Source organism: Corvus brachyrhynchos, unplaced genomic scaffold (assembly GCF_000691975.1).
Source record: "Corvus brachyrhynchos isolate BGI_N302 unplaced genomic scaffold, ASM69197v1 scaffold28, whole genome shotgun sequence".
Taxonomy (NCBI): Eukaryota; Metazoa; Chordata; class Aves; order Passeriformes; family Corvidae; genus Corvus; species Corvus brachyrhynchos.
The window spans coordinates 2914577-2942412 of NW_008246058.1; the positions used below are offsets into that span (position 1 = coordinate 2914577).

General features: G+C 40.3%; 1 protein-coding gene and 1 long non-coding RNA gene across 2 annotated transcripts in view; one reads left to right on the forward strand and one right to left on the reverse strand.

The window, feature by feature from the left end:
* Positions 1 to 9095, forward strand: part of LOC108449581 — a 9909-nt gene extending 814 nt beyond the window's left edge. Inside the window, exons 2-3 of the long non-coding RNA XR_001865796.1 lie at positions 626 to 697; positions 3288 to 9095. This is a non-coding gene — a long non-coding RNA (uncharacterized LOC108449581). The remainder of the gene's footprint in view (positions 1 to 625; positions 698 to 3287) is intronic.
* Positions 8977 to 27836, reverse strand: part of NSMCE2 (NSE2/MMS21 homolog, SMC5-SMC6 complex SUMO ligase) — a 128161-nt gene continuing 109301 nt past the window's right edge. Inside the window, exons 4-6 of the mRNA XM_008642603.2 lie at positions 13012 to 13097; positions 12567 to 12673; positions 8977 to 9386 (exon numbers count right to left, since the gene is read on the reverse strand). Coding sequence (XP_008640825.1) covers positions 9266 to 9386; positions 12567 to 12673; positions 13012 to 13097 — 314 coding nt within the window. The 3' untranslated portion in view covers positions 8977 to 9265. The remainder of the gene's footprint in view (positions 9387 to 12566; positions 12674 to 13011; positions 13098 to 27836) is intronic.

The window sequence follows — 27836 nt, forward strand, 5'->3', positions numbered from 1 at the left end:
GATCCCCTTCGACCTTAAATAATTGTGGCGAGAAAGCGAAGCCACCTTCCTTTCCACAGTCTTCTCGTCCATACAGTTGCAGGTTCCCAGTCCCAGTTCTTGCTTTTCACTAATCAGTAAATAACCATTCCTCAGCCCAAGGTTTGCATCACGACGCGGTTGTGTGAGCATAAGCGTTTGCTCATAAGCGTAGACGTAATGTGCACCATCAGAAATACTTGGCACTGGGTGTTTCCCATGTTAAAACTATCTGCTGTCCGAAAAAGGAATAGCTCAGAGAGCCAGGCAGCAGCCAGCAGCTGAAGTGACCTGTGAGGAGCAAACAGAAGAGCTCCACAAGGCTCAAAAGTGTGGGTTTAAAGAAGTAAATAGACCTGCAGCCGGGACTTGTAGTAAATGGAAGAAAAAATGAGACAAAACCAGACAACAAATCATCCCTGGAAAAAAAGCAGACAGCTGTAGTTTTGACAAGAGTGCTTCAGGAGGAAACTCTCCAATTTTCTGTTTACATATATGCAAATTTTCTGTAATTCAGTTCTGAGGCTTCCCTAATATTAACACATGGACCCTGTGTTTGTTACTCAGTTGGATCAATTCCTATTCCGTTTTGGTTTCCCCTACCCAGGTCTGTACGAGCAGCAGAGAGGGCTGAGGATGGGCCCCCCCAGCTCTGAAGCCCGTGATGCCACGCGTGCAGGTATTTGCTCAGATTCCTGATAGATAACTGCACAGCAAACCCGTGCATGCCTTCAGCTACTTCTAGTGTATTTTAAGAAACACATGAAACTCTTGTGCAGGATGACTCATAGCATAGCAGTCCCATTAATGCATTTAAACATAAAACGCATATGCCATAAAGGGATATCCCAGGGCCTGCATTTCTTTTTTTTTTTCCCCAGAAATACAATTCCGTTAATGCGTCCAGATTGTTTCTGAGTGATTCACCACAACCCTCAAAGCACACTATTTTATTTGGTTCCTCTTATAGGTAAAACACACGCAAGTATCCATCAGACCTTTTGTTTTATTTTTCCCTTCCTGGAAGTTTAATGATTGAAATGCTGCTGCTGGGTGAACTTACCTGGTAGGATGCTGCATGTGTGGGCTGCTTCCTACATCTGAAATAGCACAAGGTGTGTGTGTGGGGGAGTGTCAGTACCTTTGGGGACAGGGGAAGGGTGCAGACACATCAAAATAGCAGTGGACCTGGAAAAAGGTACTCATGGGCAGTATTAATGTGTCCCAGTGTCCCCTGTAGCTCTCGCAGAAGTGAGATGCAGTGTGAGCACGAATGAAGGTGTCAGTGTCCTCACCCTCCCAAAGATCCCCCTCTCTCAGCTCCCGTGTCAGATCACTGTCCCTGCTGAGGAGAAGGGCCATACTGAGGATCTAATGCACACATTGTTGGAAGCTGTGTCCTTCATCTGCCCAGCCTCCCATCCATTTAAAACTTCCTTAGGTCCATGCCATGGGGACACAGTGGCACCTGAGCACAGTGCTTGGTTCAAGCTACTGGCAGCCAAATGGGAGATGGCACCCACTGGTCCTGAAGAAGGGAAAAAGGCACATCTTGTCATCCTGGCTCCCCCCAAAAACACCCGGTGTGTGAGAGGAGAGCAGAGGTACACACAGAATTGCACCCCACAGTCCTGCCACATTCTCCTGGTGCCTGGGCAGCCTTTTCTCACAGGGATTCCAGCAATTTTGTGCTCTGTATGGGTGCCCTGCTAACTGGAGCACAGAAACTGGGCATGCAGTCCCCAAAGGCCAGGAAAATATAACCCCTGGGGAATTTATCCCAGAAGTGCTGGTGGGTGCCCTCTTCTAGTTGACTGTATAGAATAAACTACAGTTATCTGTCTACATATGACTGAGACAAACCAAAGCTTAAATCTCCCAGGTCTTTGCAAAATGGATGCAGTTCTTGAGAGAAGGAAACCTTTGTTGCTTCTTCAAAATGCCTGGCATGTTGTCAGGTACTCAAAGCATTAATGTAATGACTAAACATACAGTAAAAATTACTACTCAAGTTAGTCTTATGTTTCAGGTACAGAATATAAGAAAAGGTCCACACTCAGACTCCCCTCTATCCTCACCAAATTAATTTCAAGATGCAGAGCAGAGAAGTGATTCCCGCTTTGGCTTTTCTTCTTTTTCTAATTTTGGCCAATCCCCAAAATGCCAAAAAAAAAAAAAAAAAAGAGATACCAAGGATGGTATCTGATGGCCTGCATGGCATGCTCTTTCTCAAAGGGCTGAAACCTGTCCTCCTTGCCCATCTCTGCCAGTGCTTGCATGCAAGCCTGGTTTGGTTAGGAATCAGTAATGAGAACAGGAGGAATTCCAGGAAGAAGTCTGTGAAGAACTGTTGCAACATTTCAGTATTAGATTTTTGCAGAATATGGGGCTACCACACAGCCTTGTGTTTGTTGCAGGTCATGCCACTGGCTTTTAAGCATCGAAGCTTATCTCCTGCATTAGTCTCCTCCTGAAATCAAAAGCTATCTTTTGGGGTCTTCCTTCCACTCCTTGCACAAGCCTTCATCATTCCATCTCCCCCCTTCCCCAAAAAAGACTTTTCAGGGTCTACCTGCTTAGCATATATGATGAATACTATAATGGCAATTCCCAGTTGTGCCTGTGGTGAATTTGAGCTTGAATGGCTTTACAGCCCTTCAAAATGAACCAGGGCAGTGTTAAACATCTCCAGTGGACAGCACTGAAAATCACTATGGAGCACAGATCAGCGCACAGTTACAGATCTCATGCTGGGATAAAACACTGACTCTGTGGATGAGTCCCACTATCCAAGTGCCATATAAAATGAACTGCTGTGAGCCAGCAGAATACAAGGAACCATCACTCAGCCCTGATGCTCCAAAGGGACTTGGTACCTGTGAGGTGGGCAGGGATGACCTTTGTGAAGTACAATTCAGTAGTCTTCATGCTTGGCAAAGGACAACAGTGTGCCAACAGGCATCTTCCCAATACTAACAAAGTCTGAGGAGCTCTCAGTCAAAGGACATTGCAAAATCATTACAAAATGTAGATCCTTCCTTGGAAAAGGCCAGTCAAAGCAAGCAGGACTGTTCGCTGTCTCCTCACTTCCTGGAGTCCCAGCTGCTAGGCAAGGATGTGGGACTGCAGCAGAAAAAAGAGCCTGTGGCATGTGTATCACAGAATGGGCACATCCTAGCAGAGGGAAGGGTCTTGTCCAGCACAGAACTGCCAGAACTGTGGCTAGGTGAATATTGCTCTTCATGTATTTTTTCTCTTTCTTGAAACAGACAAGCAGCTTAGTGCATCTGTGAGATGAAGATGGAAGAATCCAGAATTCCTGGTGTTCAGGCATGGACCTTCCCTTTCCTGTTATTTTATTTAAGGGAATTTTTGTTGCGTGGTTTTCAAGCATCTACCTGTCTCACCCTCAGCCAGTGCTTACACTCATCTGAGCAGCTGCTTTTCCTTAGATGCTCACAAAATTATTTCTGTTGCTCCAGTTCTCTGACCCTTTATAACTAGAGCAGCCAGAGGCAATGAGAATTGTGTAACCATACCCCACTTCCCAAATGCTTGGGACAGGTCTGGTAACTTTGATAGTTATGTCTCATGGGACACACAGAATAAATCTCTATTAGATTAGGGCACTTATAAATAAACTGGCTGCTTGCTACAAGAAAAAGTGAAAAAGCCATTATTTTAGTTACCAGATGAGAGAGGCAAGGCAGACAAATATTTTGCCTAATATTAATCTATCAGGCAAATTATGAAAAATAAATATCCTTATTTTACAAGTTATCTCAAGCCATATGATGAAACTTAAACTCCTGCTGTATTGAAAGCCAGCAATTTAAAACCAGCATGTCATCTAAAATCTACTGGTGTATAGAATTACCCTGCACAGATGGGGCTCAAAGAGTAGTCATACGGCCAGGTGATAAAGAACTAAAAGTAATGTTTTTTATAGCAGAACGGCATCTGTGATAACCCACAGCCATCCTCAGACACTGTGGAACTTGGCGGCAGATTCACTGCTAAGACATAAAACACATGATGAGCACGTAGTGACATCAAAAGGAGTGCAATGTAATGGTGTTCAGATGTCTCCCCTCAAGCCCACACAAAAGCTGCTCTGAGGGCTGCTGTAGCTCGGAACTCTCAACAATTCCCTTTTGATAAGCCTGTTGTTATCAAATCCAAGGAGTCTTATGAGCAGCACCTCCTGACTTTGTTCCTCTGCGAACTAAAGAGCATGAAGGCTTCTTCTGTTGCCTGAAAGACGTGTGAAGGTTCAGGTTTTAAACCTCAAATCCTGTTTTTACTTCAGAAGTTGATTGCACAAGCGGACAGTGAATGAGTGTCTCCGTTTCCCTTGCGGTCAGAGAAGATCCTATTCATACTGAGTTTACAAGCAAACACTTCCTTTGGTAAACTTCCCATGCAATTCAATTCATGTGCGTGCTTTCAGGCTCTTCTTTGGGTCTGGACTAACATCAGAACAAGCAAGAGAGGCAGGCTCTCTTCTCAGCCCACCACAGCCTTTTCTGCAGTGCTTTGAAATGATGAAACACACTGTGTTTTCTGCACACGGCTGCAGTCCTGTCAAGTCACTGGGATTATTCATGCATCAAGAGGCTAAGCACATACATGGGCATCTACTGGATGATGTACATCCATCCCAGAATTTTACTTCCTTAACAATCAATCTGATGTTTTTCCTCTTTATAGTTACTGGCTAGGAGCCTAGAATCTGCTGGCACCTACACATAGGATTCTCCTCTGAGCATTCTGTGACCATGTCGGGTGTTTGAAATATTATGTATTAACAGTAAGTACTTTATGACCAGAAAATAAAATATTACTTATGGAAGACTTGGAATTCGAAGTCAGTACTAGTCTGTACCTGTAGTGAGGAGTCATCAGCTTAAGGCTTTGGCTGTAGTAACAGAAAGGAAGACTTGTCCTTGGGATGTTCTAACATTTTTCATTCCAGGAATCCCTTTTCTAAGTGCATCTTTTTCACTGTATAACAGAGCACTATCCATTATGAAAATGTTTAGTTAATGGACACAGCAGGAACCATACATGCAGATTTTTAGGGAAGGTGAAGATTAAGATTCACGTGAAATGGCAGTGAAACTTTATTAGTTGTGCAGTGAATTCTAAGCTAGTTCTGGCCACAATACTAGAACTATTCCTGAGAAAAATGTCATGAGGTACTTGTGACCACAGGTAGGTAAAACCTTTGTCATCAGCCACTCATGAGGAAACATGAGTATCCAAGAGGACATTGTCTAAAATAAGGCAGTGTGTTGGCCTTGGCTGTTGAGTCATCAGTATCACTTCCTGCAGCCCCTGCTTTTGCTCCGGGTATTTCTCAAGGGAGCACTCTGACTTAGACTTTTTGATTCTTCTAGAATGAATAAGATCACAGCTCCAGAGCAGTAATGATAAATATGTTCTTGATTCAGAGGAATGTGCACTCCTTTTAGCACAAGTGTGCTAAATCTTCCATGAGATGCCTGCCTGATTAGTTTTTATCTTTATTTGTCATGGCTTCACTGATTTGAAAATTTCAGAGTCTCTAGTTGTAAAATGGAGAATTCACAGGAAGAATCTGTTCAAGTGAGAGAGCAAGCTGTGTCAATGGCTCATGCCTCGGGGTACCACTGAAAGCTGTTTTATGTGGTTCGCTCTTGCCTTTTCTTTAATTCAGTATTTGCCTAGACATTTCTTTAATCACTCAAAATACTATGTCAAACTTCTCTAGCAGAGAGAGATTCTCACCAGTTTTCAGTGGCAGATCCTTCTCAGCTACGCTGAGGTTTGCTGCATTTGTAAAGCACACCTTACAGAAAAAGAAAAAAAAACACCTGACCTCTGAATTTCTTTTTTTAAATATCATTGCAAAATTTCTGACGTCAGGCAATGAGACACAAATTACCCTGTGAACTGTTAACATATGCCTGTTTACATATGATATCTTATAGCCAAAGCAGATTAAGATTTGAAGGTTTAACTGCTGTTGAGTTTCCACTTCTGTGAATCATGCAGATCATACAGCTTATTCATCACAGGCACTTATTTTTATTCTTTAACTCTTTCAAGCTACTTCTCTCCAGAGCGGAGTTTAGGGGGAACACGGGGTGCGTGGGAACAGAGAGGTCACAACTGCTTAACAAACCCCAAACTTTGCCAGTGAAAGAGCAAAGAGCTGCCATTAACTGCAGCCACCCCAGTGAATCAGTAGTGGTTTTTAACTTGCACCAGGTGAGCTGACAGGCACAGAAGCCTTCCCCAGTTGCCAAGGTTAGTTTGTCCTTCCACCTAGTTAAGTGCCAGCTGCAATGGATGCTGATCGCCAACCCTGGAATATTCCAATTTAAGGAGGAAAATTACTTGTAAGAACCAGTAAGAGAGAACTAGCCATGAAAAATTCAACAGGATGGCTCAAGTTCCAGGTTCAAAGGAAAAAAAAATCCTTCATCATACTAGGATTCTTTGGATCCTATGTTATCGTTTAAATTCAGAAATGCCAAACGTTTTGGTGAGAACTTCATTGATTTCAGTAAACACAGGCAGTTCATTCTAGCACTTGAATCAATGTGATGCATCACTGATTCTAATGGGACTAAAGTACTCTCACCAGCAACCCTATCACAAGTGAATGAGTGTCTGTCTTTTTCTGGGTAAGATAGCCATATTTGAGAAGAGAAATCTCTGCTGGTAAAAGAAAGAAATCTACCTCTATTTAAATACGCATGCCTCTTCACCTCGGATGGGATTGTTATTAAACCTAGGCAGGTGAGTGCTGCCAAAAATCAGTCCATTTCTTTCAGGTGAAAGCAAGAAGGATTTCAGAACTTAGGCTGCACTTCACTTGCTGTTCAGGTTCTCTGATTCACTGACACCACCTGGCTCAAGCTAGCAAAGGAGAGAAGGTATTTTGAAGCAGGAATATGAACATCCAAGAATACCTTTCCTCTTAGAGTGGCAATAAGTGACTGTTTGACTATTTGTTCTTTTCATTTAAAGTGTTGCTTCAGATTTGTTTGGGTTTTTTTTCTCCCAGCTGCATCATCTTAAGCAGGCAGTTCACCTTATTACCTCTGGATTAGCTAACACAGGCTGAGTGCAGCACTATGATGGGTCAAGCCTCTCTTTTTCACGTAGGACAAGGTGTAACCAAGACAGCAATCTCCCTCACAGCATTACTCACTGGAACATGAGGGCAATGAGCCATATCAGGAACTGCAGCAATCCAAGGCTATACTGGTACAAATGCCACAGGTAGCAAACCAAACCTGCTGCCACCAGTTTGTTGGCAGGAATTAATCTGGGTATAATTTACCATTTATAATGTTATGTGTTATTGGAAGGCAGTTTCAAGCAACCCAGACACCTACACAAACCAAATTTGATGTGCAACACTTGTGGCCATGGAAAATGTATGTAAATCTTTGCATCTGAAAACTTGGGAGGCTGGTTATCACTAGGGATTGAATTAGATCCAAGAGGACAATGTTAATGCACCTCTGCCAGAAACTGCAGAGCTTGTTTAACCAATGGAAGTTTCTGTTTCTGATTGTTCTGCTTAGAAATGGTCTGAGAATAAATTTAACCACAAACTTAAAGATAAAACAAAAAGGACGTTCCCGCCCCCCCCCCTTTTTTTTTTTTTTTAATGCTACTGTTAACATCCTCCCTTGTGGTATTTAACTGAAAATTGGTGAACCACCTTAAAAACTATAGGTTTGAGACCTGAGGTGTCTTTAAAAGGATCTGATTTTACACATAAAAATACAAACAAGTACATACTGCTCAACCACTCCCAGTCTCTTTCAGCTATTTCAGCTGGGCTTCCATGGCAGAAGCACCCACGCTCACTGCTGAGTTGTGAAAAGATGGACCTCGAGGGTTAGACCTCATAATGAAAATTACCCATTAAGTGTTTTGAACACAAAAGCCCAGTGCAAGTAATAATGGTTCAGTTCTCTTTTTCAGCTATGAAATCAACAGATTAATATTCTTCAATTACAAAATAACTATTTTCAGCTTGAAGTGGTTTGTACTCTTAAGTGCAGTTGTAGTTAATAATGGTTTGTGAAAGGAGAGCTGTTAGCAAACAGTAACCCAGAGTGAAAACCTTAGCATATGGGTACCTCAGCTATATTTTACATGAAATGTCAGATTGTAAATTCAGAAAAATTACATAGGAAAATACCATCTAGCCCACTAAGGATTCCAAAGCTCAAAGAAACCTGTATTTTCTGCTTACATATGCCAAGAGATAATTGCCACCTGACTGCCAAGGCAGCTCCTTTTACCTATGGCTATTTCTAACTCATGTATATAGTGCCTTATCTGCTAGATGTGTTCAGATCAGTTGAGGCAATAAATAGTGTCACAAAGTTTAAGTTCTTTTCTGGATCTGTGCCCAAAAGCATAGATGCCTGAATCTTATATAAAATGAGATTAACTGCTTTTCAATCCAAGGCATATGGTTACAATATATTTGTACTATTTACAATTTAGTTATTGGAATACCTCTGTAAATAACTGTAGTCTTCCAGCCTACAATATTAAGGTAAAGCCTTCTGGGACTCCCAAATGCAAAAAGCCTGAATCAAATGTTTCTGAATTTCAAAAGAAAAGCCTAGGTTAGGGCAGAGAGTTCAAAAATTGTAAGAACAAGGCCAAGATCCTCAAAGCTGAGTGGTTGTTTTCTGTGTCCACAAACAAGGTATAAGTGTACAACACTTTCTGAAAATTCATCTTTGAGGTTTGTGTTAAAACATGGGCATAGTCCCAAGCACTGAAAATCCTTGGTCACAGTGCCCTACTCCAAGTAGTCCCAGTAGTTCCAGAGACAGTAACAGAACTATCTGCAACACAGAGCAACACATTCACCATTACATGCTGGCAGAATCTGCATCTCTAATATGCTGAAGAAACTAGCACATTGACAAGTTTAAATGCTGCAAAACATGCTTTATTTACCAAATGCAAGCTTTTAGAAATTCAGAAAGGTAGAAAAAAGCCAAACAAGTTAAACTGGAATTCCTTATATTCCCGAGTTCAAAAAATGCTTTCAATTACAGTAGAGACCTACAATTTTGCTTATAAATGAAACATTTAATGATGATTTACCTATAAATGAAACACTTAACAAATAACAATCAGTTACACAACCTATGTAGAATCAACAACTTATCTCACAAGACCTCTAATAACAAATTTTCTTTGTGGCAGTAGCATATCCAGCTCACGTGTCCAGTGTTGACCAGCTTTGTTTGTTCTGACTGTCAATCACTCTTTTAAGTGCTTCATCTAGCACAAGATCTGATCCTTTTACATCAACATGGCTACAGCCCATTTTAGGGCATCTGTTAAAAAGAAAAGAGAGACTTCATTAAATTGGAAGAATTGTATTTGTCAGATATAGGATTGTGCATAACATCTGCTAGCTAATTTTTTTACCTGGGATTCACTCTCTCTGTCAGTTCCTTGTTACTTCTTGTCCTGTTCACTAGCTTTGTGTGGGAAAAAATAAATCTATCTCAACTGGTGGGAATCATCAGCTGAAGGAAGGAAAGCAGGAGCACAGCGAGAGATGGAGCCTCTCACCTGTAGATCACTCTCTTGCTTCATGCACACAAGCTGCCTGCATCAGCAATGATATCAGCACTGCACAGACACCTTTCTGTGTTGCTTTCTCTCTTTGCAGTCCTCTACAAACTGCAGGTAAATACCTCTTCCCTTACTAATCTGCAATGGAGAAGTATAATCTTCACTGGCAGATAAATGGGGAAATTATTTTCTAGGGAAACAGATAAAAGGGAATAAGTCTTGCAACAACTGACTGGTGATTCAGCGGACTATCTAGTTGGTGTAAAAATCAACCTGACATTTTATGAGCTGTGAAAGCTCAGAAAGGAGAAATGGGGTCAAATTAACAGCCTCTAGATGATAATCAAATACAAAATGTCTTACAACTACTTGAAACAGCCAGATAAAGACAGCAGGGTGAAAGATATTCAGAGACCAAAGGTCATTTTCCTTTGGCGGTGGCCCAAACATGCACAGATGGTACCTATAGTCAGAAGTAACACTTTTCCTGAATTTTTCCTCTCATAGGAGTAACTTTTCTCTGAGGTGCTGAACTTATTTACACTCAGTACTCATAACTTTTACTCCAGACTTGTCCACAGCTTACTGTGTTTGTCATAGATCAGTCATTTAATTGCTCTGTGCCTCAGTTTTCCCATTTATCACCTTAATACAGCAATAGCTTGCCAGATTAATGAATAACAAGTGCTCAGAAAGCTTCCCACATTTCCTGTAAGCATTAGTATGTCCTTCCAGGCAGTGGAAAATACTGAGCAAACCAAGAGACGTAAGAGTTGCCTCAAGGAGTGTGTGACAAGTCTATCAGCACAGGGCTGTGTGTACGTCAGCTGACGGGCTGGCAGGCAGGCACTGCACTGCCCAGGGCACTGAAGGGATCCTGTGGATTCAAACTGGGAAGGACTTGGAGGAAACAGCCACTCTGTGTCTCCAGAGTGAGCAACAGCTCTGATTCCAGAGTCAGGATGGTGAGGATCCCATAGCCATGCCCTGCTCTGCCAGGACACCTGCTCCCACAGGAATATCCCTGGCAGGAGCACAGCCCAGCAGCAATGCCTTGAGAATGGGATAATCAAATAGGGAACTTCTTGCAACAGCTGGCCTGTCTTACCACCACAGCAGATGATGGGTTTTCAAAAGTAACTGCATTTTCATGAGAAAGTTTAAAATTACAGTAGGTTGGTCAGACTGGGCAGAGAAAACCAAGGAGTCCTTCTTAATTTAGTTACAGTGAAGCTGTGGCATTGCTGTGTGTGTGCTTTTCTAGCACACTGGAATAACTGCTGTAAAAATGGTAAGGCTGCAAGCTAAAAGCTCCGTATTAAGAACTGCCAGTGTTCAGACTGCACAAATAACTTCAATTTGGGTATAATAGCATTTAAAGCGATCTTATATGAGTTGTACGGCTGATAAGATTTTTTTAACTCCAGAGTTTCTCTAATCTTCCATTTCTTAAAAGGTAAAATAAAATTCATGTGACTATTTGTTTTTCAGCAGTGCTGAAACTTTTGATCCACTACAACAATTTCTCCTAAATTGACATTCTTTTGATGGATTTAACAACACAAAGAAATATTTAGATATGAACATCCTAAATTCAGTTCCATATCAGAGAAGGTATTCTTTGGGCTGCTGAGCACATGCTTTTTAGCCTCTCCCTATCCTCCAGAACACTCACTTTCCTCCAACTTGAGAGCTATTTCCCAGCTCCTGTTCATTTTTCCAGCCAAGTCTCTGTCCGTCCATGTTGCTGGTTTTGTTGTTATTCCCAGGATATTGCACCCATTCCACATTTTTACCTACACTTCGTAACACAAGTAAGGTACTTCCATCTTGTTCTTCAAGCTGTCTTGACACTGAGGTAGTGGCTGGGTTTCCCAGCTGATGCTTGGTTTTATAGCAGTGCTTTCCTGTAGCAGGGAAGGAGCATGGAATAAAACCTCCTGCTCCACTTTTGTAATCCCCAAGGAGGACTGTGTAGAGCCTAAGAGAAATGCCAGAGCAACAGATGAAGGAAATAAGCTGCCTGTGGCATTATCTTTAGGGAAATCAGGTTGCTGGTCCCTGACAGACCTTCCTGAGAAAACTGCACATTTATTAAGAAGCCCACAACTGGTAAGTTTCCATGAAATCATCAGCCCCAGAACATGAGGCTCTAGCATAAATGGTGTAAAAACAAATGTGAAATCAATGATGAAATTATGTCCTCTCAACTTGCTCTAAAAAGCGTTAGTGTTCGAGCCTCTTCTCTTTTTCATCTTTTTTTTTAATTTTTTCTTAAAATCATTCTAATTTTCAAATTTACTGTGGAGAATTTGAGGTTTAAAAATTCAGCTGTTACATCTTTTCATTCAAAAAAATATGTCCCATGTGGAAAAGTGACAGACTGCTTTGGTGATATAAGGAAAGAATTATTTAACTGCATCACAGTAGAAACTGAACTGCACTATCTGATCACATTCTTAAATTCTGTTCTACCTAAAATTTTGTGGTTTATTATTTCTCACTTTAACACTCAGTTGTTTTCATATTTCTTAGCTGTATTGGAATATAACTGCAAAAAAAGGTGCATGGAGGAAATTTTTTTTCATTAACTTCAGGGCTTGCTACATAAGCAGTGGGAACAAAATCAACAACTAGATTTTAGGAAACTGAAGTCTCTCTTTGTTGGTCATGGCTATATGAAATCTTACTTCTGTTGTGCAGTTACAAGTAGCTGTAACTTACCCACACAATTCCTGAATATTTCCTTACACATTGTTTTCATTAAAAAGAAAAGCTCCTTCATGTGTCTAGTACTAATGAGGAGACTTGGGCAGACACTGAGGTTTTACTTCCTGCAGCCTTGCCAATCCAAATACATTTCCTAGAACAAGTGGAGTAAAATTCCACTTACACAGCAAAGCAAACAGCTTTTCCACACATTCTTTTTCACTTACCGGACGTTTTTCTTTTTCTGCTTTTGAGTCTGGATCATTTCTAGAATGGCATCTTCTTCATAACTATGTCCACAGACTTTGTTTCGCACTGGCCTCTTCATTGTCATCTGTATTCAGTAAGAATTGATTTAAAGGAACGGATAATGCCCATGAAAATGCTGCTTCTGAGATTTTATGTGAAACAATGGGAAGTGTGTTTGCCATTCATACATGGCATTCCATGTATGGAATTAACAGGATGAGGTCCTGCATGGTAAGATGCATTCCTACTTACATGGGTTTTTTTCCCAAGCAACAATGTTCTTCTCTGATAATGCTTAAAATTTATACTATTTTGTTGTTAAATATATTGTTGCTTAACAGGTACTGCATATTTGTAATAAAAAACCAATGAAGAATATGAAATAACTATTTCCTTATTAGTTACTGTAGCAGTGATACATACCTGGGTAATGGGACAAATAAAGTTCATCTGACTCCGAGTCACAGCTATATCTTCATCAATTTCTTCAATGGTGTCATTACCATGATCTGATTTATGACAAAGTAGAATGGAAAAAAAGAAAAAAAAATTATTTCATATTTAACATAGATTGCCAGTACTTAAAATAAGCTAATAAAATCCAACATTTGCCAAGGACTATCTCACAGTGATATATAAAATGCCACAGCACATTTCTGCACCAGTCCATGAACAAGACTGCAAAAAATACTGTACGATAATGTCTTGTAGAAAATGTGGATTTTTATATTGTAACCACTTTGTGGTTTTGTGTGGCTATGAACAGCCAATGCTAGAAAGAAAGGCTGGGAAGGAGAGTAGTCTGGCCTGAAGATATGCATAACCTTTGGTATTTACTATTCAACTTCACCAAAGCCCAGAAACACACAGATGAGTCCCCAAAACCTAAGAAAGGATGAGGTAGAGCAGATCTGGCAGTCCTCCCCTCAATATCAGTTTGTGTTTGAGTGTCGTAAGTGGGCTTGCTGTATAGCCTGTACATACTGTATACACTTTAAAAGGAATTTGTACTGTTTATCATAACGCATCATTTATAAAGTGATGCTGCTGTATTTTGGTAAGACTATAATTAGTGAAAAACAAAAGCCAAAATTGTTATGGACAATAGAAATGCTATTGAAGCAACCTTAAGGAGGAGGGGCAGAATGAAATACTGACAATTTCCAGAAAACACCCAATGGCCCAATGCCAGGGAATGAAGGGCAGACAAACAAGAATAAATCCACCTAGAGCTGGAGGAGGTGCAGGCCCCCACCTTTACCAGAAGAAGAAAGCAAGGTATAAGCAACTCTGTGCTCCCAGGGGCACACCAACTAGTGTTCCATGCAGAAATTAATTAGCCAGAGTTGAAAGCTGAGATGCAGGAGCAGCTAACGAAGAGACAAATATATATATTTTTTTATATATTTATCTAGAGAGAGGGAGCTAAGTATAGCCATAATGAAATGTATACATGTTGTTTTATTTTCTAGGTCTGCTCTGTTATTGTAAATCTAGGCTTTTAGTTGAATGCATTTGTTTATCTTTTAATCTTATCTGGTAATAACAGCAAACTTAACACCTTGCCATAGCTTTCCATTCCTTTGGGGTACTTCTGCAATGCCTTTGCAGCAGGGCCCTGGGGTGCAGTCCTCAAGGTGTCCCAAGCAAAGAGAACATTTTTCTCTCTAGCTGCACTCCAAGGGAGGAGTGAGAAACACAAGTGAACACAGAGAGTTTAGAATTAGTTCGTGATTTGCTTTCTACAACATCTCAGCTTGGTTCCCTGTGCTGCTGTTGCACACTATCAGCCAATCTTTGCATCCCTGGTATTCAGTCTTCCACATCTATTAAGGACCAGTGTTTCCTAACTTATGGTCAGTCCTGCGTGCCTGTGTGATACCATCACCTTCCGGATGATACCAGCAGACATCACCCATGGAGCAACCAAAACCTCTCACACCCAACCTAGACTGAGCTCGCTGCCCTGTGAGCCAGCACAGCTCTGGCTAGGGGACTCTTGGCATTGATGTTGCAGCCATTGATCCACCACAGCACCTCTTGGTATGCCAGGCCTATTTCCAGATCTTTTCTTCCTTCTTAAAAGAGCTTGCTCTTCTTTCCATTTCAATATTCCAAGCATTCAGGAATGTTTCTGACCCAGGTACTGGGGTTGGAACTAGATGACCTGTAAGGTCCCTTCCAACCCAAACCATCTTATGATTCTACTCCTGTGAATACCACGGGAATACTCAGGCAACCATCAAGAATATTTCTGTGTCTTCTACTAAGGTCTCATTCAATCAACAGGGTGTGGATTCTGGGGAAAAGGAGCTCAAATGTCCAATGTCAATCATAGTTTCACAGCTTTGATCTCCAAGAATATTAACATATCTTCATCAAATACTGACCACTTAACAAAGGCAAACACTTGCAAATCAGAAGGAAAAAGTGGGCACAATTTAACTGTAAATACCAAAACTGCAATGATATGGACACCAGAAATGCACTTGCATTAGTCACCAGTTTTCAGAAAAAAACTCTGTCACATATTATTCTTAGATTGCTCATAAATATGGTTTATTCTATCATAAGCACACAGTAGTTGAAGACAGTAAAACTTTTGGAGGGAAAAAGGGTTTTTTAATTAAGCTTTTGAAACACAAAGCAACGGGTGAAATCCCACTAAGACAGCAAGGCTAAGCAATATTGAAATTATTGGTAGGTGGCAGCTTTGACATGGGCTGTTTTACTTAAATATCATAGTGATTTTTTTTTCTGTAAGTAATGACAACAAAGAACAAGAGATTCAGAATGTCCTTAAATTCATATATCTGCAAATTTTGACATACTGCAGCTCTAATCTTTCCTGTGGAAAACATCTAATTTTTCTATGTTGTACTTTGTTTCAACCCATGAACTTGGCATGTAATTCCAGTGTACCAGGGCATAACGTCAGTCAATGACATTAGAAAGAATCAGTAATAGCAAGATCTAGGACATGCAATTGCTTACAAAAGATGATTTTTTAAAAAAATCAATATGTAGGTACCAAGGAAGGTGGCTGAAGTTTTAAAATGTGGGGCTTGTGCCTGTGACTTTATTTCTCAAGCCCAACACTGTAAGTTATGCATGTAAGTGGCTTTTTCTGGAAGAGTATTCACCTGTGCAGCACCTTCTGACTTTGCTCATCACTTCTGTGTATGCTTACTTAGGTACAGACACAAAAATTTAGCAGACTGTGGTGAAGCATCCAAGTTCAAAAATATGAGCTCAAGCTTGGGTACTGGTGCTTGAGCTGCCCCTGAAGGCCTCAGGTCTCAAAATTATGTGAGCTAAATCCCAGGCTGGGGTAATTTTTTTCCCATACTGGCTTTGGAGGTGATTCAGATGCCTCATTTAAAGGTTGAAATTTCTTGAGTTGAGACCTAGTCCTTGTAGGTGGGGTATATTAATCTTCTTGGATTCAAACTGTCCTCTTGCTGCAAGCTTATCTTAAATACTTCAGCTTGCACTTCATTTGCAATGATTTTGTATACAGTCTATCATAGTGGGGCCCTGGCTTCTAGAGGTGATCACTGTCCAAATGAATCATTATTTAAAGTATTTCCTTTTCATAAGCAGCTAATATTTTTTAAAACAAATATGCAAGACGGGGATGATGCAAGCAATACCTCAAGCATGTCAATAACAAATTAGCATAAATCAGATAAACCACCCACAGATTTGTTGTTATTGCTTGATGTTCTACATTACAGGAGAAGAAAAGAAAGTAACTTTTTTCAATAACAGTAAATTTTGCAGAGATTACACAAGACACATATACATCCTAAACTGGTCACTAAGATGCTCTAAACTGTAGATCTACATCTATCTGTAGACTCATATTGGAAGATGTTTTCATTAAGGTCAAAGGGATTTTTTTACCAAATGAAATGTATAAAAATTTGGAGGATCTAAATTGCAAGCCTGACTATTCTACAGAAAGAAATAAAAATACTGAATCATACATATTTCAGCTAAGTTTAGGTTATATTTTTAAAAAATTGAATTTTCCTCGCAAATTAAAACCAGATGCAGAAAACACTAAGTTATTGTTCCCGAAATTGAGATGTTGTCTTAAGTAACAGAAGTGCATACATCTATTTTGGTAGTCTGAGAGATCACATTTTAAGTGCCTTAACAGTTTCTAGTTTTCCATTCCAGCCAACTGAAACATGTTATGAGTATTAGTAACACATTTTCTATCTGGCTATCCCAGCAATGATGTTTACAGCTGTTGCAATGAAACTGCATTCTTATAAAGATATCTATTTTTGGTAACATATCATAATGAATTTTGCAACTGCCAACTGTTTTTTTTACTTATTCAATTTTAATTAAAAGCTGGTATTAATTTATATCTCTATCACTTTCATCTCTTGATAATATTGTGACTAACATGCCTTAGCTCAGTTTTTACTTACTCTGCTGAGAGAGACTGAGAACTTTTAGGCCAACTTTTAAAAATAGGAAAACCATAGTGCAGAGACATTAACTGCTGAATTGTGAATGATACTAAGCATAGATAATACACATGTTAAAAAAAACAGGAGAGGAAAGATCCTCTCCATTGCCATTGTTATTTCTACAACCAAGAGACTACTGTCTGCTCACTGCTCCCAGTGTCAGCAATGCCCTCTCCCCAGTTTCTGTTTCTCTAACCTGATTCTCAGTGAGTACACCTTGCAATGTAAATTCAGTTGACTTCTTTCTTTTTGTGCTGGGCTGTTCTGCCTTCTCACCTGCCACAGTCAGACACTAATCCTGGGTATCAAACGGTAACGTTAAGCATGTGGGATTGAGTCTTTGTAAGCCTGAGCCACCAGACAGACAAGGTCTTGGCTCCCAAGAGTGTCTATTGTACTGCTGACTCCACAGAAATAACAGCAACTCATCCAGGCTGGGAAAAATCCTATCTGTGAGAGCTCCAAGAAAAACATGAATGTTATGAGGGCAAGTCGGATGCCAAGTGTTTCTGCCAGCAGGGCACAGAAAATAATGAAAGGGGGAGGTGAAGGACATCATCACATCCAAAAGCTGTGCTCTAAGAGTCAGAGCCATTTGGGGTGAGGAAGGGCCAGGGCCAAGTCTAAAGGAAGGACCATGGCAATTCCCAGTTGTGAGACCACCATGGGTAATGCTTGAAAGTGGGTCAGCATGCCCATCGCTGCTCTGAATTTGGGATAGCCTTCAGTCCAGAGAAGCAGACCAAAACGACTGTCCAATGTCCTTCCTGAGGGATGGATCTGCAGTAAATGCTGTAGGACAAGTGAAAGAAGAGGGGAAGTAGAGAGTAATACCTTCCTGGCAAACTCTCCCAGTCTAGCAATTTGTGACCAAGGACTTCCTGAGTCAGAGTTAGTATCTTCATGCTTAATAAGCCCTGGAGTTTTCCTTCAATGAATTTGTCTAAACTTGGAGAGGGGAATTTCAGCCTGGACCTTTCAGCTTGATTAGAGACAGTTATCTTTGCTAGAAAGATTAGCAACAGTTTAATTTTCCTTGAAAATTACCGCAGAGGCTGCAGGTTACAGTTTAATTTGATTTTTAAGAGGGAAAATAAGGTGTGCAAGCTACAGCTGCAGTCAAACAGTTCAAAGGCTTTCTGCTTTTTGCCAGAGGCATGTGATAGTTTAATTTGCCAACCAAGTCAAACTAGGCTTTGCATTGAAGTACATTACAATTTGATTACTTGCTGGTGTTGCAATACAAAGTTGATCTAAGGAAGGTGGCCTCTAACACGTTGCTCCAGATTGCAATTGCAAATTTACTTGCTCCTGCCCAGGCCAAGCAAATTGCTGGTAATTTACTGCCAAGTTCTTTGTATGTGCCCTGTTTGACAGATACTTGTGTAAAAAGCACATGGACGTGCATCTGGTCAATCAAAAACAAGATGACAATCCTGTAAATATAAGCCACTCTTATTTTCCTGGAGAGTGAAATACAAATTAGGTGAATGAATTAGCAAATTTTTAGTTCCTTTACGTAATAGTGGGGAAGGAAAGGATAGTGTCTTGCACCAGGCAGCAATCCTCTAAAAACTCCTTTAATGCCATCAAATTCATAGCACTTGTGTATTTTAAAGTATTTTGTCCCACTAAGCTACAGGTCTTTTAAAATACACTATTCTAAATGGAAGTACTGTTCCCATTTTACCCTTTCACTACTGGGTAGAGCTGCTTGATGCCAGTTTTCCAGAATGGCCTTAAAATTAAGAGAAACTGTGATTTGATGGAAATGTTATTGGACAACTCTTATAGAAACGTAAGTGAAGGAGATTGAAAGACGCAGCTAGATAAAATTTGCTGTTTAATATATTAATAATAAAATGTGATTTCAAATCCTAGGGGGAAAAAACCAACAAAAACTCCAGAGGTGCCCTGCGAAACCTTCAACTCACACTTATCAATGTGAGAAGAGATCAACTTTGCCTTTAGATTCTGGGAAATTCAGACTGTTGTGCAGTGGGAGCTGTGTCTCTAGAATAGAAAGGATATCTTTGATTATAAACCACACAACTTAAACAATCTGGTAGGCAAACAGAGAGGCAGCTTTCTTGCTCCCTCTGTTATTGCAAAGAAATGTGAGAAATCCACACTTCAAGGACCTTGGGCGACATTTTAAACTGCAGTTTCCTCATTGCTGCTGCCTGGACTCAATCTGAAGAAGCTGCTGGGGGAGATGAAGATTATCTAAAAAGATGTCATGAAGGCTCATCAGTAAGCTCAGAGGAGCTGCTATTTCTGGAAAACCTAAGGTGGTCATATTCTTCCATCTTAACTACTATCACCCACGATGACATGTAAACTTAGGAAGCAAGTTAAGCACCAAAGACTTGCTGAATTAAACCAAACTTATAAACAGACTGCTTAAATGACCAGGAAGCTCTAGGTCTACATAACAGTGTGCCAGGCATGTGACAATGGAGCACCAATACTAAGGATGCCACAGTATGAGCAAAGCAAGATGAAAACTGGAATATCTTATGAGGAAAAAATATATCAGACACAAGCTACTAAATTGCAAATATATGTAAAAAACATTTTTATTACTTGGGCTTTCTCCTGCTCTTCAGAAGAAAAAAGGCAGAGCAATCACTGCTTCATGCAGTATAATTTCCATGCTTAGAGAGAGAGCATCATTTCATGTATCAGAGATGAGAAGAGTATCACATACATTTAAAAAATGAAGAAATTCACTCCAGGCACATGAAAGAAAAAGTTGCAAAAGATGCACCAGGAAAAAAAAAAGCCTACCATTTCATTAGAAGATGAACCACTTTCCATTACTAACATTGTGGTCAGAATCTGGAATGTCACTGATGCAATGCTAACCATCAAATGACATGAACGTGTAGGGCTTGCCTACACAGGGAAGTTGTTGCAAAATAAGCGAGGGTGTGAATACAGAATGCATTAACTACTTGGCACTAACTCAGTGTGTGGACACTCCTATTCTGCTAGGAGTGCCTTTTGGCTGTTTAGCCTAATCCACTTCCACACTGGACTTGAGGAAGGCACTGTTAATCCTGGGCTGGAGTAGTGAGAGGACAGCTGTTGGTATTGACAGCAGAGGGGAGCCCCATCCATTTATGCACAAGTCCCTAGCAGTCCCTGGATGGTCTATTCTGTAAATTTAACTCATATTTTCTCAGAACAATCCATGCCAAATATTCTCTACAAGCAGAAATCATGTCTATGACATCTCTGAACAAAAGGTAACATCATGTCTCTTGTAACCCCTGTGGCTGGGAGTCACTTTGCCTATTTCAGTATGTCACTTTGTGCATTCTTGTAGCCATTCACTTCTGAAAAGGTGAACTGGTGACGGATTTTCAGGTGGAACAAGCTTCTGCTAGAATATGCTCCTGAACAGAACTGTTCCAGGGTAACAGAAGGACAGAAAACAAAAAGAGCAGTGATGGGGCAAGCACACTAGGCAGCAGTGGTCCCTAGCAGTCCATCCAACAGGCTGCTATGGAACCAGTGAACAGAAAACCCCCCAGTTACCCCAAATGATCACACCCCTAGAAGATTATCATTCAGATTACCATTTCAATCTGTCTCTTCACAAGACTTTTTGACAAAGACTTCACTGTTTTCCTATTCTAAACAGCTCTCTGAAAACATTAAAAAACACCTCAGAATAATGTGCCCTGGTGCCAGGAGAGTTGTGAATACAGACACATGGAGTTTGTCATGTGTTGGGGCACAGGTAGGAATATTTATGAGCTATACAGTGAGAGGGATAAAGCTGTAATCCCTGAACACTAACCTGTTGATTTTTTGATTGGCAATAATGACACCGACTCAGCAGCTCTGAAACTGCACAGAAAGCACAGGAAAGAGCACTCTGTCACCTTTGAGAATGGGCAGGTTTATAGTACAGAAAACCAGCTCCACTACCCCCTTCACCCAAAGGAAGGTGGGAAGGCACATGTGCTTCTCTTTATCAGGAGAAGACTGATGTATAATATTGCTCTTGAATGACGACATGAGTACAAATAAGAAAATATGAAAACAAAATGGTGGGAACAAAATACTCTTTTTTCCACCCCCTAAATGCTGAAGCACTTAAAAGAATTTTTCAGGTGATATATTTTATTTTAAAATTAGTCTTAATGAAGATAGCATTTGCAATTCTCTTCTTAGTGATGCATTTCAATACTTCACCGTGCTTTCTAAAATTCTTACTTACTTCCAAAATGAATTCACTTAATTTTAAAATGTAACACCAAGTGAATATAATTCAATGTGCAGTGAAGCACTATATATATCCAAATAACCTTTTGAGCTTTATTACTAGGATGTATAAAAAGAGAAGTTGTGTTCATCTCCCAAGCTTTTCTAATAGAAATATTTTTTTTCCCGGTATTTTGCATATAAACTTTACCATTCCAGTTATTCTGAATTCTGCAGCTTTGCACTGCCTGAAGTACCTCTGGGATGGCCTGTCACTGCTTCAGGCACTGGCTGGGTACTTGCTTGGGGCTGCATCTCCTGCTCTGGTCCTGCCTTGGTTGCCAGCCCACAGTCCTGACAACCTCCTTAAAAGAGGAATTTTTCTAAAGCCACAAATCGTTTGTAGAAGTACTAACACCCAATTCCTTCTTCTCTTGAACAAAAAGCACTATAGAAAGAGGTCAATTACACTACTGTGACCATTTCATTGGTGGAAAACTGAGGCACAGGGCAGGAATACATCCAGAACCACCAGCAAATTATGTGTTAGACCATTGTCTTTCCCATTAGACCACACTGTCTTACCCTGAGTAACTAAGGCTATGAACAATTTCCAAATACAATCTCAGTGAATGCATCAGTTCTACACTAAAAGCAAAAAATACATCACAGAAAAAAACCAATAGTATCTTCTAGTAATTGCACAATGTCTGGTTGTTTATTCTAAGAACACCAACACTTGCACGAGAGAACGCATGATAATTTTCTAGTGTCATATTTATAAAATAATACTTCTTTGCTAAGCTACATGAAAAAAAAGAGAAAAATAATTTATCAAAACAAAATAAGAAATAAAACTGAGTTGTCGTTTAGGGGGTTTTTAAAAGGGACTTACAGATCGGCCATTACTCAATCATAAACCATGCATGGTTTTCATTTAGATTAAAGCAGATAATGCATGTGTGTGTATGAAGACATTCTGCATGAACTATGCTGTGCACACTGAGCAGATCTTTATTGTAATAATCCTCAGTAGATGTTCCCTAAAAGAAAAAAAAAAAAAGCTCCTAATCCAAATATACAGAGCATCCTCCAAAACAATGTCATGGTGGGCTTGTGCAGCCAAACATAATGTTGTCATTGATTAGGAACAGCGCAGCAATGATTTTTCTCAACCTGTCCTGTGATGTAGGATTAGGCTTCTTGAGTGGCAGCCAGTAGAAAAAATCTAATGTTAGAGCCCTGAGCTATAAGTAGTCATGCATTAGAACTGCAGAAGCCTAGTAGCTTCTGATGGTAATTAGTAATTAATTTTAAGTCTGATTGATATTTATTTTAAATGCCTTTCTGCAGATTCTCATTTGCCAGGATTGTAACTGGCAGAGTGCATCTTCCTTAATGCTACATGCATCAGAAAACTATTATCATTCTATCACTGTCATTTATATCAAAAAACATGCACTTCTGACTTCACCTTGACATTCTGCATGGTGCAGACAACAATCTAGAAATGACTGTGCTTCGTGGCAAACATGCTGGGATGACTGTGATGGGCTTAACTGACTAGGCAGTCTTTTAAACCCTCAAGGTCTCTCCATGCCTACACTTTCTTCTCCAGATCAGCTTTAATAGGGGAGTGAATTGGGACAGAGAAAGGACTTGAACAGCCTCAGCACAGATGCACACAGCAGCAGAAACAAGAATGGCAGAGCAGGACAAGCAGAACAAGGGAAGCTCATGTTGAATTGATGGGACAGCAGTTGCAGTGTCACTGGTGCTTTGTAATAGGGATAACAAGCACATAGCTAAATCACAGGGCATCCTGCACAGTCTTCATCTTTCTAGCAAAGGAGGTAACATTACACTTGTTTTAGTCTTATAGTCATTACCAGAATGGAATAACATTATAGTTGTCCTCTTAAGAACTATTAACTTCCCTTGCACTCTTTGGTTGGCACATCAGCCCTTGCAGAAACACATACAATCTCAACACATATGCTGAGGAAGATCGAGGGTTTATATCTCAAAATAAACAGTTTAATGTAAGTGAAACAATCAAACTGCACTAATTACAGAAGGAAACCAAAACTGAATACAAATGAGCTACCCTAAGGAATCACCTTTTTGTCAGTGCTTCTTTCACATCAGAAATCAAGTACAGCCTTAAAACTCAGAATTTAGGTTAGCTGTGTTGTACAGGTAATTTAAGATTCCTCCTTTTTTACACATTTGGCTACAGCTAGTAAAAATATGGGGGAACTGGGTTCAGTAACTGGAAGGAATGGAAAACTTTCAAGGACTAAATCAATAAATAAAGGGGGTTGGAAGAAAGTTGGAGAGAGACTTTTTACCAGGGCCTGCAGCAACAGGACAAGGAGCAGAGCTTTTAAATGGAAAGAGGATAGATTAGATTGGGTGTGAGGAAGACATTCTTTACTATGAGTGTGGTGAGACACTGGAACAGAGAAGCTGTGGACGGATAACAGCTTACCAACCCCACACCTGAAAGTGTTGGACAGGTCTTTGAGCAGCCTGATTTTGCGGAGGATGTCCATGGGAGAGGGTTGGAACTAGAAGATCTCTAAAGGTCTCTTAAACCCAAACCATCTGTAGTATTTCCCTGATTCCAAGCATTTTATTTACAGATACCAGCCATGGCAGATAACAGCTCTTTGAAATCAAATACCACCTTGGCATGGCATGCATGCCAATACTAGAACATGTAACACAATTTAGAACACTATTTGTTAGATCAAGAAAATGAAAAGCATTTGTAGTAAAAACCACAAAAGGAGTCTATCCTTTAAAAATGCAACAATAGAAAATGCTAGTCACAGACAATTGGCACAGTTAAGCTCCTCCCACGACAAAACGCACTCAGCTTTAACTGAAAAACTGCTGAGATCATACACTTCCTAGAGCTGTCCTGCTAGCTTTTTCATTGCAGAGCTGATCAAGGAACAGCACCCCATTTCACATAAAGGAAAACATATGAAGTATCGAAAGGACTCTTCAGAGGGCACATACTTGAATAATAACTATTTCTAGCCAGGGAGTACAGGGGAATCTGGAAAACAGCAGCAAGTGCATGCTGCTTTTGTAAACATAGGAAATGATCACTTCCAAACTTTCAGCTGCTTGAGGTGCTGGCCACCCATACATGACAAACCTAGCAGGGAAGAGTCACCGTGTTAGTGACACCCACAGGTATGTGGAAAGGGCAGTCATTTAGCAGTAAGCAGAGTTCCTTGGGAAGTGACAGTCTTTGCAATCACGCATTCCTGGGTTACTACATTTGGCCTCTGGCTTGTACAGCACAGAGCTTGAAACCAGGAGCTCGATTATCACTGACAATGCTGATCTGGAATTTCAGGAATGGGTTGTAGTGGGTCCCAGGAAGCAAACAGCACTTACGAAGCGAAGAAGCACTCTATGCCTTTGCCAAGAGAGAATGTTATGTTGCTCTGAGATGTTGCAAGAGCATGAAAGCAGTGTGGGAAAAGTGCAAACAGAGCTGGTGCAGTAGGAACTACACACGGAATCACATTATTAACCAGGGAGGCAGGAAGGTGTATGGAAATTCACACCACTCAGTGCCTGAAAGTTTTCTTCAGCAAATTATTGAACAATTGGACTCTAAGCAGCTAAAGGATAACAAGGTAATAGGAGGCAGTCAATAAGTTTCTTGACAAATCAAATCACGCTGAACTGACCTAACCGGCTGCTCTGATAGATTAACTGTCCCTGCTGGACGAGCGAAGTCAGCTAACCTACATATCCTGATCTTAAATACAGCTTTTGGTGTTTTCCACATGACGTCCTCCCAAGTAAAAAGAAATCAGTATACATCTTCACCCAGATCCAAGAAACAACACAATAATTAGGCTTTCTTCTGATTACCGTTTCTTTCTTTGCTAAAACAGAACACTTGGCATAACAATCATTACAGTAATGCCTAAAAACCATAATAGAGATTAAACAAGATTGTACAAGACACTATGCACATTCATGAAAAGACAATTCTGGCATTGCAGAGCTACAGTCTAAAACAATCAGGACAGACAAGGGAAATATTTCACCAGCACTGTCAGAGATGGGAAACTGAGGCAGAAAAAGATTAGGAGCCTGATTTTCAAATGAGCTCAGCGTATTAATTGCTGAGCTTGCTTGAAATTCTGGCCATCATCAACATCATGGAAATCACTAGATACTGAGCTCCTTTGAAAACCAAACTTCAATATGAAAATTTGGCCCCAGAGGTCTTTTGAAAATCAACATCAAGAGGCTTACCCAAGGTCACCCAGGAAGTCAGTGGCAGGGCTGGGAACTGAACTCACATCTTCTGACTCCCACTCTGGTGCATAACTAATGTTGCCCTGTGTTCTTGTTTTAATTAGCTATGGGGAGATCTCAAACCAGAGAATGCTTTTGAAATGAAAGAAAAGAAAACCCTCACAACTGCATTCAGTTCCCTTTCAGAAGCATCAGCACAATGGGCTTCCAGCAACTCACAAGCAGGAGGGATTTCTAGCTTCTTCAACAAGTTTCTGTTTTCCTCAGAGAACATATATCATTTGTTGTTTATTTTTCATATATAAAGGTATTCATTGGCAAACATTTATTCTCTAATATTTTTTTTTTTAATTGCAGTATGCCTGTGACCCATACAAATACTTTTCCAGTGACAAACGAGGATAGCAAAAGGAAGCCTGCAGAGTGCAAAGGTTCCTAAGGATTAGTAGACAACCTCTGGGGCAAGGAGTGGAGACTTATGCTATTGCTTATTATTACTACTTTTTCCCTAGGCAGAGAGAGTTGTTTGAAGTGGTTTCCTTGCTAATGCAGTGGCAGAGAAAACTATTTACTTTGCATGTATATGCGGTTGCTTCAGTACCTCTCCTGCTGTTCCTGTGAAACACCTAAGATGCACTGCAGCAGTGCACAAGTTCTTTCTGGAATATCTAGATTTTCCATATTTTCCCTGGCTTTGGCATCACCCATAGGTCTCTAAGTATCTTCCCTGACAAGACTTGGCTGGAGAACTACTGCAGCCATCTTGAGAACAATGAAATATATAAAATTATTGCAAAGGTAGAAAATAAGCCAAGTTTATAACAGCTCCTTTAGTCCAACATATTTAGCTAAATCCTAGATGAGGAATTATTTTGTCAAAGACAGAATAAGAGGTTAGTATTTCTGTTCTTATTTTTTCCATCGAAAGCTTCAGCCTACTTTTCAGCAGAAGACTATAGAGGTTGATCTGTCAGAAGAGCTCTTCAAATGGAGGAGCAGGACATTTCCTCAACTCTCTGACTTTTATATGCTCTCTGTGATCACAGGTGACTCTGCATTCACTGGGAATCTCACTCATAAAAGCCCGTGAATTTCGTCCAGTGTTCCTCAGACAGAAAGCTACTTGGTGGATAGAAATGGAAACTATGGCATGCTGATGGCTGGAGATTTCATAAAAGAAGAGCTGCTGGGTTCATTATTCCCAGATTTTTGTCAAAAGAAGAAAAATGCCTTTCTTCTTTCCGACTTTCAGTCTTGTACCTCTTTAGTGCTATTTTCAAATCTGCTGTCTCCTTTGGGATAGGTTTGACTTAGGTTCAGAACAGAATCTTACTTCTTTGTCAAAAGCTAATTTTCTACTTTTCTTCTTTGTAATTTTCACTGTTACAAGTTTATGTGTCCAGCTGCAAAGTTGTGCAAGTTTAAAAACAATTTTATCTAGAAAAGCCAAGAAACACTTCACTAAAGACAAAGCAATAGTTATGGGAATCAAACAGATGGTGGAGTGAGAGTGATTGTGTACAAGCAGCATGTTTGTTTCTACAGATTAGCTGGGCATACGGCTTTTACTTACAGAGCATTTTTAGTTTCTTTTAATCAGTAAAAAGATATTATTAGGGTTAGTTTAGTGCTGGCTCAGGGATTACTAGTGTTTCTACAACAGAAGTCATTGAAGGGGGAGTTTGAGGGAAGGCAAATTTGTTTTACAGGGCTCTCTTCCTACTGGAGAGTGTTTCTCATGAAGGGGTGGCACGACAAAAAGCAAAGGGACACTTTGGAGTAAACAAGTGAAGCTGAGAACTAAGGTTGGCAGCCCTGGCCCAGCAGAGGGGAAGTGGGTGATTCCAGGCAGCACTACCACAGCTTGGTGCGGCAGCACTCGGAAGGTCCTTGCAGGCACAGGGCTCCCAGAGCCTGCTCCTGCAAGAGGCCTATCTTTAAGGTTCTTTTTTGCCATCTTATCTGTCTCTTGTTTCACTCCACACCCTCCTCTACTTGTACGGCTTTCCCATTGTCTCCTCTTACTTATCTTGGATCTCAAGCATTCTGGGGGAGGGAGCACATCTTTATATAGTAAACAGGCAGTGCTTATGGCACTATACACAGAATTAATAATAACTCATGCAGTATATAAAGTGAAACTTCTTAAATAAGCTCAGTTGTCTAGAAGAAGGGATCTCTTCAGTTAATGAAAAATATTACTGAAAATCTTGGCGTTTAAGGTTTAACTGCATGCTTAAATAAGACACGACC